General features: G+C 41.9%; 1 protein-coding gene across 1 annotated transcript; it reads left to right on the forward strand.

Moving 5' to 3' along the window:
- The first annotated feature begins 6,129 nt into the window (after positions 1 to 6,129).
- On the forward strand, positions 6,130 to 15,498 carry Ddx20 (DEAD-box helicase 20). The gene is made up of 12 exons (XM_021158845.3): positions 6,130 to 6,160; positions 6,329 to 6,681; positions 7,072 to 7,166; positions 9,109 to 9,277; positions 10,058 to 10,172; positions 10,293 to 10,435; positions 10,573 to 10,711; positions 10,800 to 10,858; positions 12,713 to 12,795; positions 13,121 to 13,226; positions 13,331 to 13,432; positions 14,061 to 15,498. Exons 2-12 carry the CDS (start codon positions 6,378 to 6,380, stop codon positions 15,221 to 15,223), a joined length of 2,478 nt encoding a protein of 825 aa, XP_021014504.1. The 5' UTR covers positions 6,130 to 6,160; positions 6,329 to 6,377; the 3' UTR covers positions 15,224 to 15,498.
- The last annotated feature ends 3,156 nt before the right edge of the window (positions 15,499 to 18,654 follow it).

An 18,654-nucleotide genomic window follows, 5' to 3' on the forward strand; every position in this document is an offset into this window, starting at 1 on the left:
GAAGTCAGAGTCTGGATTTTGCTGCTAGGCAGGTCTAAGCATTCTGTAGTAATAGACTCCTTGATAGCCTGTAGTTAGACAGACATGGATAGTTGAGGAAATATACGTATATTTCCCAGCAAGATGTCTCCGTGGGCAAAAGCGCTTGCTGCCAAGTCTGATGATCTGAATTCAATTTCCAGAACCCACATGATGAAGAGAAAGAAGTGATTCCTACAAATATAATTCCCAGACTTCCTTGAAGCCAGGTAGGACCCCCAGGTTCCGTTCTGATCAATGAAATGCCGAGCAGGAGTGTAGTAGCTTTTGGAGTACACCCTTTTTAAAAAGAGGGCTTTCTCGGGCTGGAGAGGTGGCTCAGCAGTTAAAAGCACTGCCCTTTTAGAGGCCCCCAGCACTACGTGGTGGCTCACAAACAATATATGACCATATTCCAGGACAGTGGTCACATATGTGGTGCATCCAAACATACATGTAAGCAGAACACTAGTAATCATAAAACAAAATAAATAAATGTAAAGGTGGGCACCTGCCATTATGACCTCTACTCTTTCTATTTTGACACATCCTTCATCCTAATATCTGGAATGCAGACATGCTGGCTGGAGCGAGAACAATTATTTGGGTAGCAGGATAGAAGCTTGGGTGCACGTGAGCTTTGTGGACTTGTGCTACCATGTTACTTTTACCCAGGACTTAATTAGGGAGGAATGAACTTCCCAGAGACCAAAGTTGCTAACACAGTCTCATTTTTAATTAGTCCTAATTTTGACCCCTCAGTCTTCCCTAACTCTCCACACCTGGGTTAGCTGGTTATCCTTGACTTCCATAGCACCCTGTGCTTTCAGTGGAAATGACGCCTGTTTGCCCTTGAGGTCATTGGCTCTAATATTTTGTTCTGCTTTCCCACCTTCAGTATTTGCGCACTTTGTAGGGAGTGTTGAGAAGATTTGTATGGGTGAATGAAAAACTAAGCGGGGATTAATCCAAATATATTGCTGTTGCTTTGGGGGTCAAATGAGTGAAGGCAGCTTCGATAATTTAGTTTTCTTCTCTGCTTATCACATTCCCTCAATGATCCTTAAATGCTGGGGCAGCCTCCACACCAGCCTTCTTTAGCGTCCTACCAGAGAGATCCTTTCAGCCTCTCCCTTGGCTTAGAAGTAATTGATGTGAATCTTCATACCCATTCTGGGCCCGAGTCTCACTCTCACTCTCTTACTTCAGTTCACAGATGTCTCTTCCTCTAGTGGTTCCTAGAGAGTCTTTACTGGCATGTCATGAACAAAGTACCAGAGACATTAAGGATTTAGGTCTGGTTGGAGGAGGTAGGCTTCAATGCCATAGAGAAGGCTGGATCGTTAGTATGATCCTGCCAGAGGCAAGGAGGCTGAGACAATCTACCTAATATTTGTAAATGCCACCCTCACATCTCATCTGCTTATCAAACTATTGATTACTGTTGTGCTTTATCTTAGAGCACTCATTGCTGCAATTTCAACTCCCGAGGAATTAAAAAAAAATATATATATATAAAATACAACTTAACCCAACTAACAGAATTGTATTATTTGCATCTGTAAAACATCACGAACAACAAATGTATTAACAGAATGTCAATAAAGCTATATTATTTATTTATGTATGTATTTATTTATTAGAAAAGTAGTCTCTTGGGGTGAAAGCCAGGTTCTTGGATAGTCTGCATGAGTTTCACAGAACTATTGCTAAATGTTCATGGTCCAGAAGAGAATTTTCAGCAGGAAGATGTCAGCCATTCAGTATTTCCTAGGTCTACCAAAAGCCCGAGGCTTGTGCTGGGATGGAGCGCTTAGGGTGATACAATTCCTGGAGAAGTTGATAGTTTATTGTGAGTCAGAGAAATGTAAAGAATCTGAGCCTAGGACTGGGGCTTCCCAGGGGAAGTTCTGAGGTAGAGTTCAAGGGCATCAGGGGCAGCATCTGAAATTGGACCAAAGCAATCTAAGAAGTTTTCAGAAAAGTCGCCCACATTTTGGTCTCTCCATTGATCTCCGCTCCTTGCATGGAGCACAGTAGGATTTTCACACTATGAGCGTTGTTTGTCCCAAATCTATCGTAGGCCTAGTAATCCTTGGGCCTGCTTGCAGAAGAGCCTGCACCCTTTCCTACCTCCATGATGAGAGATCCCTGTGACTGCGGGAAGGCTGGGACACTTTGCCTGGCTTCTGAGGACTTCTCCTAGTACCTTGTTGTCTCTGAGCCATTGTTGGGCACAGGCCTATGCACTCCATTTCTTCTGCTGGAAGTCAACAGTGTCCCAGACTCTGTTCTGTTTTGCCAAGTCACATTCTTTCTGTAGCCAAGGAGGTGATTTTAGGGCTCCTGTAAGTCTCAGAAAGATCCTTAGGGCAGAGGGTCCTGGGTATCTTCCTTATCTTTTCAGTTTTCTACCTTCTTTTTTTACAAAATAGTTTTAACTAAAATAAAATTATGTTATTCCCCCACTTCCCTTTTTACCTTTTAACTCCTCCCAAGTCCCTTCCCTCAAACTCCTTCACACCTCCCACTCTCAAATTGATAGCTTCCTTTCTATTACTGTTGTACACACATATGTATATGTGTATACAAATATATAAATATAATTTGCTGAGTGTGTTTTTGTTGTTTGTGTATGGTTTCAGGGTTGACTACGTTGTAGTGGATAACCAACACAGGGGCTCATCTCCTGGAGAGGCTCATTCTCTCCTCTCCCAGTTGTCCTTTTTCTAGGGATGGTGCTTTGTGAGACATCCCCACTTCTGTGTTAGACTTTTGTGTACTGATATTGGCATCGTTCTGGTCTTTTTATGTAGTCATTTCTAGGGGATACGATTTCACAGTGGTATTCTGGCTTGTATAATCTTTCTGCTTCTTCTGTGATGCTCCCTGAGCCATAAATGCAGGCGCTGTGCTATAGATGTTTCCACTGGGGCTGGGCTGATCCACTGATCTCTGCTTTGTGCCCAGTGTGGTTTTCCATGATGGACTTTATTTGCTCCTCTTCTTTTTTTTTATTCATTTATTATTATTATTATTATTTTAGACAGGGTTTCTCTGTGTAGCCCTGGCTGTCCTGGAACTTGCTCTGTAGACCAGGCTGACCCTGAACTCAGAGATCTGCCTGCCTCTGCCTCCTGAGGGCTGGAATTAAAGGTGTGTGCCACCATCATCCTGCTAAGAGAAGCTTTTTAAAAAAAGCTATACTTGTTTAAGAATAAGATTTAGGCCGGGCAGTGGTGGCGCACGCCTTTAATCCCAGCACTCGGGAGGCAGAGGCAGGTGGATTTCTTTTTTTTTTTTTTTTTTTTTTTTTTTTTTTTTGGTTTTTCAAGACAGGGTTTCTCTGTGTAGCCTTGGCTGTCCTGGAACTCACTCTGTAGACCAGGCTGGCCTCGAACTCAGAAATCCGCCTGCCTCTGCCTCCCGAGTGCTGGGGGCAGGTGGATTTCTGAGTTTGAGGCCAGCCTGGTCTACAGAGTGAGTTCCAGGACAGCCAGGGCTACACAGAGAAACCCTGTCTCGAAAAACCTAAAAAAAAAAAAAAAAAAAAAAAAAAAAAAGAATAAGATTTAGAAATGTAGTTAGGAATTATGCTGGTCTAACAAAGGGGTGTTAAGAAGTTCTCTTTTAAGATCGGTGACCTCACCAGCCCCAAGAAGTTGGGCTAGGTTTCTAGTACCAGGTGTGATTTTGCTCCTATTGAGTGGGCTTTCAGTCTAATCAGAGACCTGTGAGTTACTACAGTGATGTGAGTGCTACTATTGTGTCGTTATGGATGTCTTGCCATAATCCTGTTGTCACTCATAAGTATGTCAGATGGGTGCCTTACCTTCTTTAACCGTGAAATGGAGATGATAGTACCCATTTCCTGGAGTTGTGAGCTCCTCATGGAATGTGAGTTTAATAAATGCTAGCACTCACCACAGCCATCATCATGTCCATCTCCTTTATCCCCATCAGAATTATTCTCCACCACCAACATCCGCACTGTTGTCTCCTTCGTTTCTTACTTTCTCTGTTTCATTTGCATTGCTTCTCTGTCTGCAGAGCATCCCACTAGAAGAACTTCATGGCTCATATTTATAGAAGCCCATTTCTCTGTTTTTCTTTTTGGGTATATAATTGTGAAGCATGGGGCACAGATTGAATACCTGAAGACACAAGCGATGATCGTTTTAAAGATGTCATCTGTTGCTTACTACCCTACTGTAACTTTATTTATCCTCTCATTACCTTAAGAAAAGCACGTTTCTAATGATTCTATAAACGTGAGAAAATATCTTGAAAAGAGAAAGGAAACGTAATGGTTAGCATTACCTATCCAATTGACAGGATCTAGCGTTACCTGGAGATGGGCCCTGGGTGATTATCTCTGTTAGGTTAATTGATGTGGGAAGACATCTTAATAATGGCAGGACCATTCTCTCTTGGGGATCCTGGCATGTATAAAGTGAAGAAAGCTTCACACTTGCTTCCACTGTTCTCTGCTTCCTGAAAGTGGATGTAACGTGACCCGCTGCTTCAAGTTCCTACTGCCTTCACTTTTCCACCATAATGGACTGTATCTTCAACCATGGTCCAGAAAACCAAACCCAAACCCAAACCCAAACCCAAACCCAACCCAACCCTTCTCCCTAAAGGTGCTTTTGGCACAGCAACAGAAAAAGAGACTGAGAGGGAGGAAGAAGTGAGGAATGAGTTTCACTCTTTAACTGGGAGTGTGGTTAGACAGTAAAGTGTTTGCATAGTATGCCAACATCATGGATTCAACTCTTAGGAAAAAGAAAGATAAAGGAAGTAATTTCTGTGCCTCTGAGGTTCACGGTCTGGACAGAAAAGATTCTGGACAGGGAAGCCCATCTAGAAGGGTTTTGCAATAGTTAGGATGACCAGAAGACCAAGGGTAGATACTATGGAGATTGAAAAGGAGTGGGTGAAACATTTGGAGACACAAGTATTTGACAGTAGTTTGATAGAAAGAGGGTGAAGGCAAAGCCAAAAGGAATCCTCAGATTTGTCATCTGTGGATTGGGTGGGTGAAAGATGTGGGCAGCTATGAGGCAGCTTTAGTTCTTCTTCATTTGGATAGTGGACGTTTGCTTAGTGCTTTGTTAATTTCTAAGCAAACATGTCTTAGTTAGGGTTTCCGTTGCTGTAAGGAGACACCATGGCCAAGGCAACTCTTTTAAAGGACATTTATTGGGGTTCTTTTACAGGTTCTGAGACTCAGTCCATCATCATCAATGAGAAAAGTAATAAAGATATGCTTACATTTGGAAGCATGACTAAAGCTTTGTTCTAAGAGCTCTTTCAAAAAACAGTATTGTTTACTACGTGCCAGATTATGTTTCTCCTACCAGAGACAGAAGGGAACAAATCAGAATAGCTTTCTGTCCTCATGGAAAGTGGGGGAGACAATAAACATTTTAGGTAGTGAAGTATCGTGAAGAACCTGACCAGGTATGGTGGCACACACGTGTCATCTCAGTATTTGAAAAGTTGAGCCAGGATGATTTTCAATTTGAGGCCAGCCTGAGCGGCATAGGGAGACTCTGATTTAGAAAATAAACAAACCCACCAACTAACTAGGTCAATCAAACCAAATAATCAAATTCAGGGATAGTGGTGGGAATAATGGGAAAGGCCAGGAAGCAGTCAGGATGGAGGCCACTCAAGATTTCAAGAAAGGCCTCTTTGACGGGGTGACACATGAGTGGGTCTAGAGGAAGGGAAAGTGGTGTGCTAGTTGTCCACCCCAGAACGGAGGAAGGGCACACAAAAGATCCGTTGGACCCGAGACGTCTATTATCGTAGGGTTTCCGAGAGAGCGATCAAGCAGAGCCTAGGAGTTGGCGTCCAGTCCAGGCTTCCACTTAAATATCAGGAGACTTCCGTCACGCTACAGGGTACGGATCGCAAAGACTTCGGCGTGGCTACAGCCGAGCTCGACCCAAGGAGCCGACTCCAAGCCCAGGCGACGGCGACCGATTCGCGAGCTGCGTCACAAAGCGCGCCCTGGGCGCTCGAGTCTGGAGCTGCGTCGCGCGGTCAGGCCCTCAGAGCCGCGGGAGGCCGGCAGCGGGCGGCGCCCACCAAGGGCACGCAGCGCCCTCTGCAGGCCGCAGGCGGCAACACACCGGTAGCCTCATCTTCCCTCGCTCTTCCCGCCTCTTCCTCAGGCTACATTTTTTTTCCGCTCTCTCCCAGAGTGTCAGCCTTCGACTTCCGTTCTTCCCCTCCGCTTCCAGGCGTGTCCGTGTCTTCTCGGGGAGGCTGCCAATAAAGTTTTTCTCCTTCTCGCTCCCAGGAGCCCCGCCTCAAGTCTAAATATCGCGAGATCTGGAGGCGCGGCTACCATGGCGGCGGCGGCGTTTGAAGCCCCGGCGGCCTTGACAACCTCCGAGTCCACTATGGCTGCGGAGCGTGCGGCCGCGCCGGTGCAGGCTGCGGAGCCGACTCCGGCCTCCCCGTGGACCCAGCGGACCGCACACGACATCGGCGGGCCGCGCACACGTACCGGGGACGTGGTGCTGGCAGAGCCCGCGGACTTCGAGTCGCTGCTGCTGTCGCGACCGGTGCTGGAGGGTCTGCGGGCGGCCGGCTTCGAGAGACCCTCTCCGGTGCAGCTCAAGGCCATCCCGTTGGGGCGCTGCGGGCTCGGTGAGGACCGGGGCCGGTGGTTGGTGGGGGGAAGGAGGGGACGGCGTGGCCCCCGGAGAGCTTCGGCTCCGCGCCATCGCGGGGCTGAGCCAGGCTCTAAGGCGCGCAGTTGAATTTGAAGGTAGGACTTTCTTCCAGCATGGAGTCCAAGTTGGAGAAGGTGAGCCGCAGAGATTCGGGGGACAAGGGGCTGGGGAGGTAGCTCGGTGGTTAAGAGATTGGGGCATCAAGCACGCCTCCTGCGCGTTTGAGAGTCAACCAAAAATACAGGTGGCAACTAGGTCCTCCTGGGAGAGAACCTCTTCATTCTCCTTTCTCGTATTTGGTATTTGGTAGCATCAGTGAATCTAGGTAATGATATGTAATATATATAATTTTTTTCTTCCTCAGATTTAATTGTCCAAGCTAAGTCTGGCACTGGAAAAACTTGTGTATTCTCCACCATTGCTCTGGACTCTCTGATTCTTGAAAACTATAGTACTCAGGTAAGTCCAACTCAGGATCCCGAAGGGGGTGTGTAGCACGTGGACGCTCTTGAGAGTCGTGACAAACTAGTAACTCCTCCAGATGGTGAGTTTGAAGAGGCGGGACCAAAGCGTATGCAAGTTAGGGAAGTAAACTAGATGGTCACGTCGGTGAGTTGTGGCCAAGGCTACGTCCAGAATTTTAAAGTTGGAATTTTCTGTTGTCAGTTGGAATCGTACAATTAAAAATTCATTTACTTTCTGACTTGAGTGGGGTTAGACATAGAAGGTAGAAGTTCTGGATTACGTACTGTGCTATGGCAGAAATTTCAGGTGGTTCTTAAAGCCTTGTGTATGTGTTGTTTTGATCTCTCATTTTCTAGGTTGCCTCGGGATATGGTTTTAAGATTGTCCTACTCAGCTTTGGGTTTGGGGGATCATTCTTTAAAAAGCTTTGTTTAGCCATTGTTACATATAAATACTAAAATAGGCACTAGGGATTAAACAGTGAATAAGATGTGATCCTAACACCGTCTTCTGGAGTGTGTAGTGATGGCTGACTTCAAAAAGGGGCTTTTGTGATGGTGGATCTTCAATAGTGGTTCCTTTAAACCCAGGATTCTTGTATTTGTTGTCTAGAATCTTTGAGTTCTATATCCACCAAACCTTGGGAGATAATGAATATACTTTTTAAAGGACATTGGCTAGTTTATTTGAGATTTAGGATGTGTTGGAGAGTTTTGGCTTTGTAATACTTGGCAACAGACAAAATCCCAAACGAGTAAAAATCATATTTTAAGGTATACTATTAAAATAATTAGTGTCTGTGTATGTATCAATGTGATACTACATAATAATTGATAGTTGGGAAAATCAGAAAGAGAGAGAGAGAGAAAATAAAGTACCCAGAGAGAGAGAGAGAGAGAGAGAGAATAAAGTACCCAAATCTGTGATGTGTGCCCAGAGTTAAGGGATTTTTTAAAAAGTCTTATTTCCTAGTGTTTTTTTTTTTTAAGCCAGTATGTTCATTTCCAGTGGTTACATTGCAGTTTGTGCTGCGTGGCTCTCGGGGCCTTTGGTACCTAACCTTTGCAGTTAGCTTTGAGATACAGTCCTCTCACAAACCTTTAATCCCAGCGCTTGGGAGGCAGAGGCAGGCAGATCTACAGAGAGAGTTCAAGAACAGCTAGCGCTAAACAGAGAAACTGTCTCGAAACAACAGCAGAGAGGGTCTTTCTGCAGTTCTTCATGTATATCTTACTACTTTTGAATTTGTGTTTTCTCTTCCTAAAGCATTAGTGTGTCCCACAGCTAGCTCTGTGCTATATACTTAGGTTTCTTCTCAAATGTTACCTCCTTATGGGGCTCCTAGATGTCTGTTTGAGGCAGGCACACTTGGGATAGTCCTAGCTGGCCTGAAACCTAGAGTGGGCTTCAACTGAGGCAGTCGATTTCTGCTTCTAGGGTGGTAGAATCATCTGTGTATGCCAACACCCTCGATCGATGGAAAAGGGCTTTCTGATTATCCCATGTAAAACCACTCCCCTTGTCAGGTCTTTCTCTTTTCTCTATTTGACATATATATATTTAAAAAAATCTTACTTTTTATTACTTGCTATTACATGTATGTGTGTATTATATATATGTTTATGTATGTATAAAAAAAACGACAAAAAAAAAAAAAAACCCTGTTTTGGGGGGGGGGGGGGTTTGAGGCAGGGTTTCTGTCCTGGAACCCAACTGTGTAGACCAGCCTGGCCAGGGACTAACAGAGATCCAAAGTGCCTCTGCTTCTCAAGTCCAGGGATAAAGTCGTGCACCAACCACACCCGGTCTTAATTGTTAGCTGAAATTTTCTCTTGTCTTAAAACTCATTTCTTGAAATGTAGTGTATTGCAACAAATGGATGTACCACTCAAATGTATTCCTCTGACTTGTTAAAATGTTTTGCAATTTATTTTAGATTTTGATATTGGCTCCCACAAGAGAAATTGCTGTTCAGATACACTCGGTTATCACAGCCATTGGAATAAAAATGGAAGGATTAGAATGTCATGTCTTTATTGGAGGGACTCCATTATCACAAGACAAAACCAGACTTAAAAAGTGTCATATTGCTGTTGGATCTCCTGGTAAGTCATTAAGACCTCTTGGTAGCTGAAGTTCTTGAAGACTAGAACAGTGAGCATGCCAATCAAATGGGAGTTTTGTTGATGGTGGCGATAATTGCTTTCAGCATAAATGAAGAGCATTAGACCAGAGAGACACATGGCTGGGTTTTCAACAGAATCTGTTCCTCTCCATTCTGAAGAGTGTTGGAGAATACCCCTCGGATCAGCTTCTGAGACCTGAAGTGACTTTAGGAAGCCTGTTTAAGCCGTGGACTGAGGTCTCTTTTGTTCTCTCTGGTTATTTGCTCATAAATCACTCAGAATCAGAACCTAGGATTCAGTGCCATAGGATTCAAGTTTTTTTTTTTTTTTTTTTTTTTTTGGTTTTTGAGACAAGGTTTCTCTGTATAGCCCTGGCTGTCCTGGAACTTACTCTGTAGACCAGGCTGGCCTCAAACTCAGAGATCCACCTGCCTCTGCCTCCCAAGTGCTGGGATTAAAGGCGTGTGCTACCACGCCCGGCTAGCATTCAAGTATTTTGATAGCAGTAATGTTTGTTTATTAGCTGTAATGTTTGTTTACCAAAGTTACGGGTGATAAAAAGGGAGGGGACACAGAATGGATTCAGACTTTAAGATTACTTAGACCGTGAGGTGGTATGTAATGGTGCACTCTAAGGAAATTAAGCCGTCTAACCTGAGCAGTCTAACCTGTGGATAAATACAGTAAAGCATTCCTGAGGTTTGTACAGATTTGATATGTCATAAGTATTTCAGGTTTTGTTGTTTTCCTGCCATATAGGTAGAATTAAACAGCTCATAGAACTTGACTACCTGAATCCGGGCAGTATCCGTCTCTTTATTCTTGATGAAGCAGATAAGCTTTTAGAAGAAGGCAGTTTCCAGGAGCAAATAAAGTAAGAAAACTAACCTGAATACAAAAATGTTGCACCAAAGCATTTCTCTTTAGCTTTCCCGGTAGTGTGTGCTGTCTGCATGGTGTGTGTTCATGGTGTGTGCTTTCCTGTATTTTACAGTTGGATTTACTCCTCTTTACCTGCGAGTAAGCAGATGTTGGCAGTATCTGCTACTTACCCTGAAGTTTTGGCTAATGCTTTGACAAGGTATATGAGAGATCCCACTTTTGTAAGATTGAATCCCAGCGATCCAAGTCTCATAGGTATGTATAGATTTTACATTATTAGTTTGTGATGTCCTGGGGCTTTCCCTCGTCTGATTGGCTATTTCCATGTCATAGTTGCTATTGGAATTTACCACACTTGTTTGTTTTAACTGGGACTCTTGACTTCTTTATAGGTTTGAAGCAGTACTACCAAGTTGTCAATTCTTACCCTTTGGCTCATAAGATTTTTGAGGAAAAGACTCAGCACTTACAGGAACTTTTTAGTAAAGTCCCATTTAATCAAGCCTTGGTGTTTTCTAATTTGCATAGCAGGTAATATAACTTAATCTAGGGAACTTAACCTAAAGACTAGGGCATGGGGCAGTAGTTGAAGGTTGTAAATCTTTTTCTTTTTTTGTAGAGCTCAACATTTGGCTGATATTCTTTCTTCTAAAGGTTTTCCTACTGAATGCATTTCAGGCAAGTTCAGCACTCTGTTTTTGTTTAATGTATTGCTTCGAAGCCTTCCATGTCATGAGAGAAAAGCATCACTTCTCAAATTGTCTCAAGAGTGTGATGTCAATCTCCTGTTTTGTTTTTTTTTTTCTTTTCTTTTTTTGTGTGTATGTTTTGTTTTGAAGGAGTAACTTGGTGTATAGTAATAATTTAGAAAATCAGTGATCAGAAATACTTAAATTTTTAATTACAATCTCTGAGTTATACTTGCAAAGAACTTAATACTATAAAATAAACTCTATCTTCATTGTCTTGAGATACATTTTGTTCAATATAATCAAATCATTATTGAAATGCTTAAAAATTAAACAAGGTATGGTGTTGCATGTCCTCTAGAGACAGAGGCAGGAAGGTCATGGGTTTAAGGCCATATTTGCGTATGTTACATTTTAGGTCGGTATAGGCTGCATAGAAAGCAAACATGCTAAGACTAGCTGAGTTTTGATCTATCTACTCTGCTCCCCTACCATCAGACTTGACCTTTATATATATATATATATATGTAAGTGCTCTCCTACTGAGCTATACCTCCCACCCGTGAATCGACTTAATGTTCCATGGAAGGCAAAAGTGACTTACTTCATCCACAGAGTTTGTTAATTGCTGGATTAATAGAAAAGATTTAAAGGAATTTTTGGTCAGTGAGCTCCTTTGTTTTATATGCTGTAGTGTAATTTTTCACTTGTTAGCTGGAACATGCTCAGTATTAGGAAGACTGTTTCTTTTTTTTTTTTTTTTTTGGTTTTTCGAGACAGGGTTTCTCTGTGTAGCCCTGGCTGTCCTGGCACTCACTTTGTAGACCAGGCTGGCCTCGAACTCAGAAATCCGCCTGCCTCTGCCTCCCGAGTGCTGGGATTAAAGGCGTGCACCACCACGCCCGGCTCTTTTTTTTTTTTTTTTAAGATTTATTTATTATATGTAAGTATACTGTAGCTGTCTTCAGACACTCCAGAAGAGGGCATCAGATTTCATTACGTATGGTTGTGAGCCACCATGTGGTTGCTGGGATTTGAACTCGGGACCTTCAGAAGAGCATTTGGTATTCTTAACCACTGAGCCATCTCGCCAGCCCAGGAAGACTGTTTCTTAATGGGCTGCTACCTTAACTCTGGATCATATTTCAAACCCAGATAAGTGGGCTATTGAAGGGATTCAGTGTTAAAAGCCTTTCCTGTGCAATCTTGTACACAGGAATTTGGATCTCAGCACCCACATGACAAGCCAAGAGTAGTATTCTTGCTCCTGTAGCTATGTGTCTAACAGTGAATATTCTTCCGAATCTTGTTTTTAAGATCTGCGGGTCTGTGTGCTTGTCTCTGTGTCTTTGTATACAGGTGAATGCCTATCCTGGCCTCAGTGTGCATAGGCACATAGCTACAAGCACTGCAGACTCACAAATCTTAAAAAAAGAGTTGGAAAGAACATTTTTTTCTTTAAGTATTTATTGTTAGACTTTGTAATGTTGCCATTTAAAATTGATTTTTGATGTTCAGACTGATAGCCTGAGTCATATTTTAGCACTCATATTTGCACAGAACAGAATTAACTAACTGGTTGGTATATTTCTTTAAAACTTTAAGACTGGGAGTTATGATTCTTGCTTATTGTGGATGTGGATCCTATGCATAAATATATCTTAGCTTAAGTTTTTGTTGATGTTTTTGAGATGGAATCCTACAGAGTCTAGGCTGGCCTTGAACTCTGGAATTTTCTACCTCAACCTCTTGAGTGTTAGGATGACAGATAGCAAGTGTGTGCCACCATTCCTGGCTTGCTTAGGTGTTTTAAAGTGACTTTTTGGGGTTGGGGTCTTTTTAGGTAACATGAATCAGAATCAGCGCCTTGATGCTATGGCTAAACTGAAACAGTTTCATTGCAGAGTCCTCATTTCTACAGACCTGGTAAAGCTCCTGCTTGGTTTGGGTGACTGTTGGTCTTGGCATGTATTGTTATCGGACTGCTGTCCTATTTCATGTAGGTACCTAACAGGTACCAGAGATAAAAGTTATCTTTCTAGTTCTGGGAAAAGTGCTTTCCTAAAAATGTGTTTAATGTTTAATATTTGCTTTGAAATAGGTTTAGTCCTAGTTACTCAATAGAAATAGATTCCTTTTTCCTTTGAATACTAAATATTAGATCATTTTAAATTTGGCTTTTGTTTATATCAGAATTGCATAGTGTGCATTGGTAGTCATGCTGTAATTAATACAAAAAATTGTCTTCAAGACTTCCCGTGGGATTGACGCAGAGAAGGTGAATCTAGTTGTAAATCTTGATGTGCCGTTAGACTGGGAGACTTACATGCATCGGATTGGCAGAGCCGGCCGTTTTGGTAAGGAACAGGAAGTTTAGTGCTTTAATAAGAGCACTAATGTGAAGGGTACTTAGAGTGTTGTTTCTGTGGAAATGAGTTACTATGTCATTTCTTACTCTTAGGTACATTGGGACTGACAGTGACCTACTGTTGTAGAGGAGAAGAAGAAAATATGATGATGAAAATTGCTCAGAAATGTAATATCAACCTTCTTCCTTTACCAGGTATGTGTTTGTTTCCTTTGACATTCTTTTACTATTATATTTATTATTGCTTATTTATTTATTTTGAGGCAGTCTCTGGGTAGCTCTGACTGTCCTAGAACCCATTATGTAGAGCAGGTTGGCCTTGAACTCACAGAGATCTGCCTCTTTCTCCTGAGTACTGGGATTAAGGTCCCATTACCATGCCCATTAGTCAGAAGTTTTGTCATTCTTATAGTTGTAATGATGATATAGGCATAATAAAAATAATAGTACATAGTGTTATTATATGTTCATTTATTAATACTTACACAAGCCTGTGAGGTAGACAGTATTGCTAACCTGTATCTTGTAGATTAGGAGAATTGGGTATATCTTAACATGTAGGTTAAGTCAGAGTGTTAACAACTGATAAATAGATATTTCCAACTAACTACTTGACACATGAAAAATATTCTACTGTATAGTTATAGGCTTTGCAGTTTTATTTTTGAGACAGTCTCACTATGTAGCCTTGCCTGGCCTGGTACATGATACGTAGACCAGACTGGCTTCTAACTCACAAAGATTCACCTGCCTCTAGTGCTGGGATTAAAGGTGTGCACCACTTTGCTTAGGCTGAGTATTTCTTATTCTTCCTTTTATATAGATCCTATTCCTCCTGGCCTGATGGAAGAATGCTTGAATTGGGATGTGGAAGTTAAAGCTGCCATGCATACTTACAGCTCACCAACTATAGCTACTCAGTCCCCCAAAAAGCAAGTTCAAAAACTAGAGAGAGCCTTCCAGTCTCAAAGAACGCCTGGGAACCAAATGCCTTCCCCTAGAAATACTTCTGTATCTGCACTATCAGCCAGATCAAAGCACAGCAAACAAAAGCTTCCAGTGAAAAGCCACTCAGAGTGTGGAGTCCTAGAAAAGGCAGCTCTACCACAAGAGTTGGGCTGTCCCACACAGCTGGAAGAGCAAGTGAAGAATTCTGTTCAGACCTCTGTTGAGGACTCCTCCAGTAACAGCCAGCATCAGGCCAAAGATACCTCACCTGGGTCACTCCCTAAAATTCCTTGTCTGTCTTCTTTTAAAGTCCATCAGCCGTCTACTTTGACTTTTGCAGAACTGGTAGAAGATTATGAGCACTATATTAAAGAGGGGTTAGAGAAACCTGTGGAAATTATCCGGCACTACACAGGGCCTGAGGCCCAGACCGGGAATCCTCAGAATGGCTTTGTGAGAAATAGAGTTTCTGAAGATAGAGCACAGATGTTGGTGAGTAGTAGCCAGTCTGGAGACTCAGAGAGTGACAGCGATTCTTGCAGCTCAAGGACTTCTTCCCAGAGCAAAGGTAATAAGTCTTACTTGGAAGGCTCCTCAGACACTCAGTTGAAAGACTCTGAATGTACTCCTGTGGGTGGCCCTCTCTCTTTGGAACAAGTTCAGAATGGGCATGATACCCTGACTCAAGTGGAGTATCAAGAAGCCCCTGAAACCCAGGTAAAGGCAAGGCATAAAGAGGGCGCTAACCAAAGGTCTAAGCAAAGTCGGAGAAACCCACCACGGCGTTCTTCTTACCGAGTACAGACAGAACCCCAGGAAGAGAGTTGGTATGACTGTCACAGGGAAACAACTGCAAGTTTTTCTGATACTTACCAGGATTATGAGGAGTACTGGAGAGCATATTACAGGGCATGGCAAGAGTATTATGCTGCTGCTTCCCATTCATACTATTGGAATGCTCAGAGACATCCAAGCTGGATGGCTGCCTATCATATGAACACAGTTTATCTACAAGAGATGATGCGTGGTAACCAATGAGGTTAGCATGTGCTTCAGACTATTGACTGTCAACAGATAATTGGATATGCATTCTTCACCTAGAACAAGTGGGGGTTGGTGGCATTTTGGAGGAACTTGAGAGGACTTGAGGCTTTCTACTGGGACACAATTATTTTTCAGATTATTTTTAGAACTTGGATCTAAAGACCCCCAAGGTGCCACTTCATGTAGGCTGTTCCCAAAAGAAATCTTTAAGAAGGTGACTTATGCCACTCCTTACTTAAAAAGCAAAATAAAAACAGTTAAAATTTGAATTTAATGTCCGTTTATTCTGTCGAGTTTCTTACAAAAGGATTGCACTACACTTTTTTTTTTTTGTAAATATGTATAGAGCATTCTACCTGTATGTATACCTGCAGGCCAGGAGATGGCACCAGATCTCATTATAGAGAGTTATGAATCACAATATGGTTGCTGGGAATTGAAGTTTGCTCTAGAAGAGGTGCCAGTGCTCTTAACCTCTGAGCTATCTCTCCAGGACTTATATTACATTTCTATATTGCTGCATTCTTGTGGAAATTTTTATCATGGTAGATCTTTGTTTAGGCAGGAAGGAATTTTTTAATGTGCTCTGCTTCCAGTGGTAGTTTTGTTAGCCATGAAAACAGGTTTAGGTAAATGTGCTGAATGCTTTTGTTCATCTTCCTGATGAAGCTGTGAAGATGCCCACATTTCACTGTGAGGTCAGCATTGTCTGTGGCTACCTTCTAATTAGGGGCAGCCAGTCCTCTTGTGTCTTGGGTTCTAAACCTTTTAGAAGCTATAGATAGGTTGACCGCAGAAAATTTCTCATTCCTTAGTGGGATTGTGAACAGAATTTCAAAGGGCTCATAGGTCCTCAGAAGTGTATCTATGCAACCCTGGTTGAGACTTGACATGGGTTGCATAGAAGCAGACCTACTCTGCTGCTGGCAGACAGATGGAAGGTTCTAGTGCTCAGTATCTGGACGATAAGTTCAGTCTGCTCAGACTCTTCCCATAGTATGTCCTAATCTTGTTAATCTGTGTTAGAGGATTTTCTCTTTTCCTCTTTTTTTTTTTTTTCTTGAGTACTAGGATTGAGAGAGATCTGTCATTTTTCTGAGATGGTAGTGCCTCTAAAATTATGATTTAGAAAAGTTATAAATTAGAGGCTAAGTGTTCTGTTGTCACTAAACTTTTCAGTCTGGGATCTTGCTGTGAACTGGCATTTTAGGTAAGAAAATTCCTTATATATTGAGCAATCTATTCACTTTAAAAAAGGAAAGTTCTTTACTATGTACATACTTAGCAGTATAGACAGACTCTATCCTAATGTCAGCAAATACCCATGGCCATTGTCATTTAATATGGAATGTCCCTCGGATATGGATATATGTATGTGTATATATATATATATATATATATATATATATATATATATATAGTTTTAAACTGTTCAGTTTGCATTTCTGTGATTTGGCACGGTCATATATGGACATATCAGTACTATACATGTATTGTGAAGTTACATGAAATAATTTAGCAAACCTAGATTAGGTCCAATGTATTGCTAAGATTTAGAGATTTTAATTGCATACTTAAATAAGGTCCTGTCATTACTATGTAATTGAACTTAACCTCTTTCTACTCTTTCCCCCCACAACAGAGTCAACTTCACAATTTGTCATTGCTAGGGGATTTTAATTAGGATACTACAGCATCTTAATTAGAGATGAGGCTACCCTTTAGACTTGAAATTAATTGGATTCTCTCTAGGTTTGTTTAGTGTTTGCTCCCCCTCTTTTTTTTTCTTTTGCTAGAAAATTTCTTTAGTTACTCCAAAGAATAATTTACATTCTCAAGTTATTCAAAGAAGCAGGTACAGGGCTAGAGATAGCTGGTAAGCACACTTGTCACCAAGTTTGATGGCCACAGCTTGAGCCCCACAGGAGAGAACTTTCTGCAAGTCCTCTCTGACTGCCAGGGACACACACTACCTCACACACTAAATGGAAAACAGAACTCCCCAGTCCCAATAGTATATGAATTAAAAGTTTAGAAAATTGAGGCACTTTGAATCTGGGCATATGCATATTTATGAAGGGGCTGAGAGATTTAAGTTCCATGGGCTGGTACCAGGAAGTTGCAGCTGTTTCTTTCCAGGTAGCTGTAGCTGCAGAGGTGAAAGAAGAGGGCATTACTATTCGTGCATGACTTCCTGTGTGGGAGGAGCATCTCAGGAACTATTAGGCTGGGCATGTGTCTACATAATCTCTTCAGAACCATGGTTCACAGTAAAGTCAGTTGAGAGCTCATCATGAAAAGGAGGTTTGTCCTAGTTAAGACTTTACCTACTTGTAAGCCTTGCACCAGTCATCTAACCTTTCAAAATCCAGCTTTCTCAAGAAAATGAGACATTGGATTAGACTTTGAGGGTTCCTTGTAAGATTTAGTCTTTATATGATTTATAATGAGAATACTTTACAAGGATAATTCAAATTTGTAAATAAGTCTATAAATCAAGGTAATTTTTGAATTTTCAAAATCTTAGTACATTCATTACCAATATAACCAGGTTAAGCTTGAATTAGGCGTTCTTTCTTACATGGGGACCTTAGTGAAACCGTCTTGGGTTAGTTTCCTCTTTTTATTGTTTTAATTTTTTCTCTGTGTGTGTACTCACATGTACTCACAGAGGCTAGAAAATGGTGTCGGATTCCTTGGAACTGGAGTTCAAGGCAGTCAGCTGCCCAACATGGGCCGTCTGAACAGCAAGTGCCCTTAACCAGTGAGCTGTCGCTCCAGCTCTCTCCTGTGGGTAATTGTGAGAACATATGAGATCACAGGTTATTTCTTTAGTGACTTTTTTTTTTGACTTTTTTTTTTAGAGTATGTCTTAAAGGTAAACTTCAGCACCAGAATACTTAAAAGTCATTGAAGAAGAATGGTCTCCTTGTGGGTCATGTCTAAGATAAGAGAGTGATCTGGAAGAGAAGTTTTTAAGAGCTTTTCCCATTTCCCTTTAAATATAAAACAATCTCAAATTTTCGTAGCCACTACTGACACCTTTGCAAAAGGCTCTTGTCTACTTGGGACAGAATGTGTTTATTTTGTATCTTTCGAATTAAGTGCATGTGTACTTCTTGATACTTGACATTTAATGCTTTAAACGTTTTGTTATGAGATGGGCATAAAGATGCACGTGCCTTTAATCCCAGCACTCAAGAGGCAAAGGCAGGCTGATCTCTGAGTTCAAGGCCAACCTGGTGTACATTGTGAGTTAAGGACAGTCAGAGCTACATAGTAAGAAAGTTTTATTACATTTTAATTGTGTGTGTGCCTGCATATCATGATGCATGGGTGGAGGTCAGAGGATAACAAGTCAGTTCTTTCCTTCTATCTGTAAATCTGGGAATCAAAACAGCGTCAAACCAAGGGCTTTATGCACT

Source organism: Mus caroli, unplaced genomic scaffold (genome assembly GCF_978045245.1).
Source record: "Mus caroli unplaced genomic scaffold, Mus_caroli_1 scaffold_3, whole genome shotgun sequence".
In the NCBI taxonomy this organism is placed as follows: Eukaryota; Metazoa; Chordata; class Mammalia; order Rodentia; family Muridae; genus Mus; species Mus caroli.

Coding starts and splice junctions, on each gene's coding strand:
- Ddx20 (XM_021158845.3), top strand. CDS start 6,378: ATGGCGGCGGCGGCGTTTGAAGCCCCGGCGGCCTTGACAACCTCCGAG. Junction 10,173..10,292: donor AGTTTCCAGGAGCAAATAAA/GTAAGAAAACTA, acceptor TGTATTTTACAG/TTGGATTTACTCCTCTTTAC. Junction 13,433..14,060: donor CAACCTTCTTCCTTTACCAG/GTATGTGTTTGT, acceptor CCTTTTATATAG/ATCCTATTCCTCCTGGCCTG.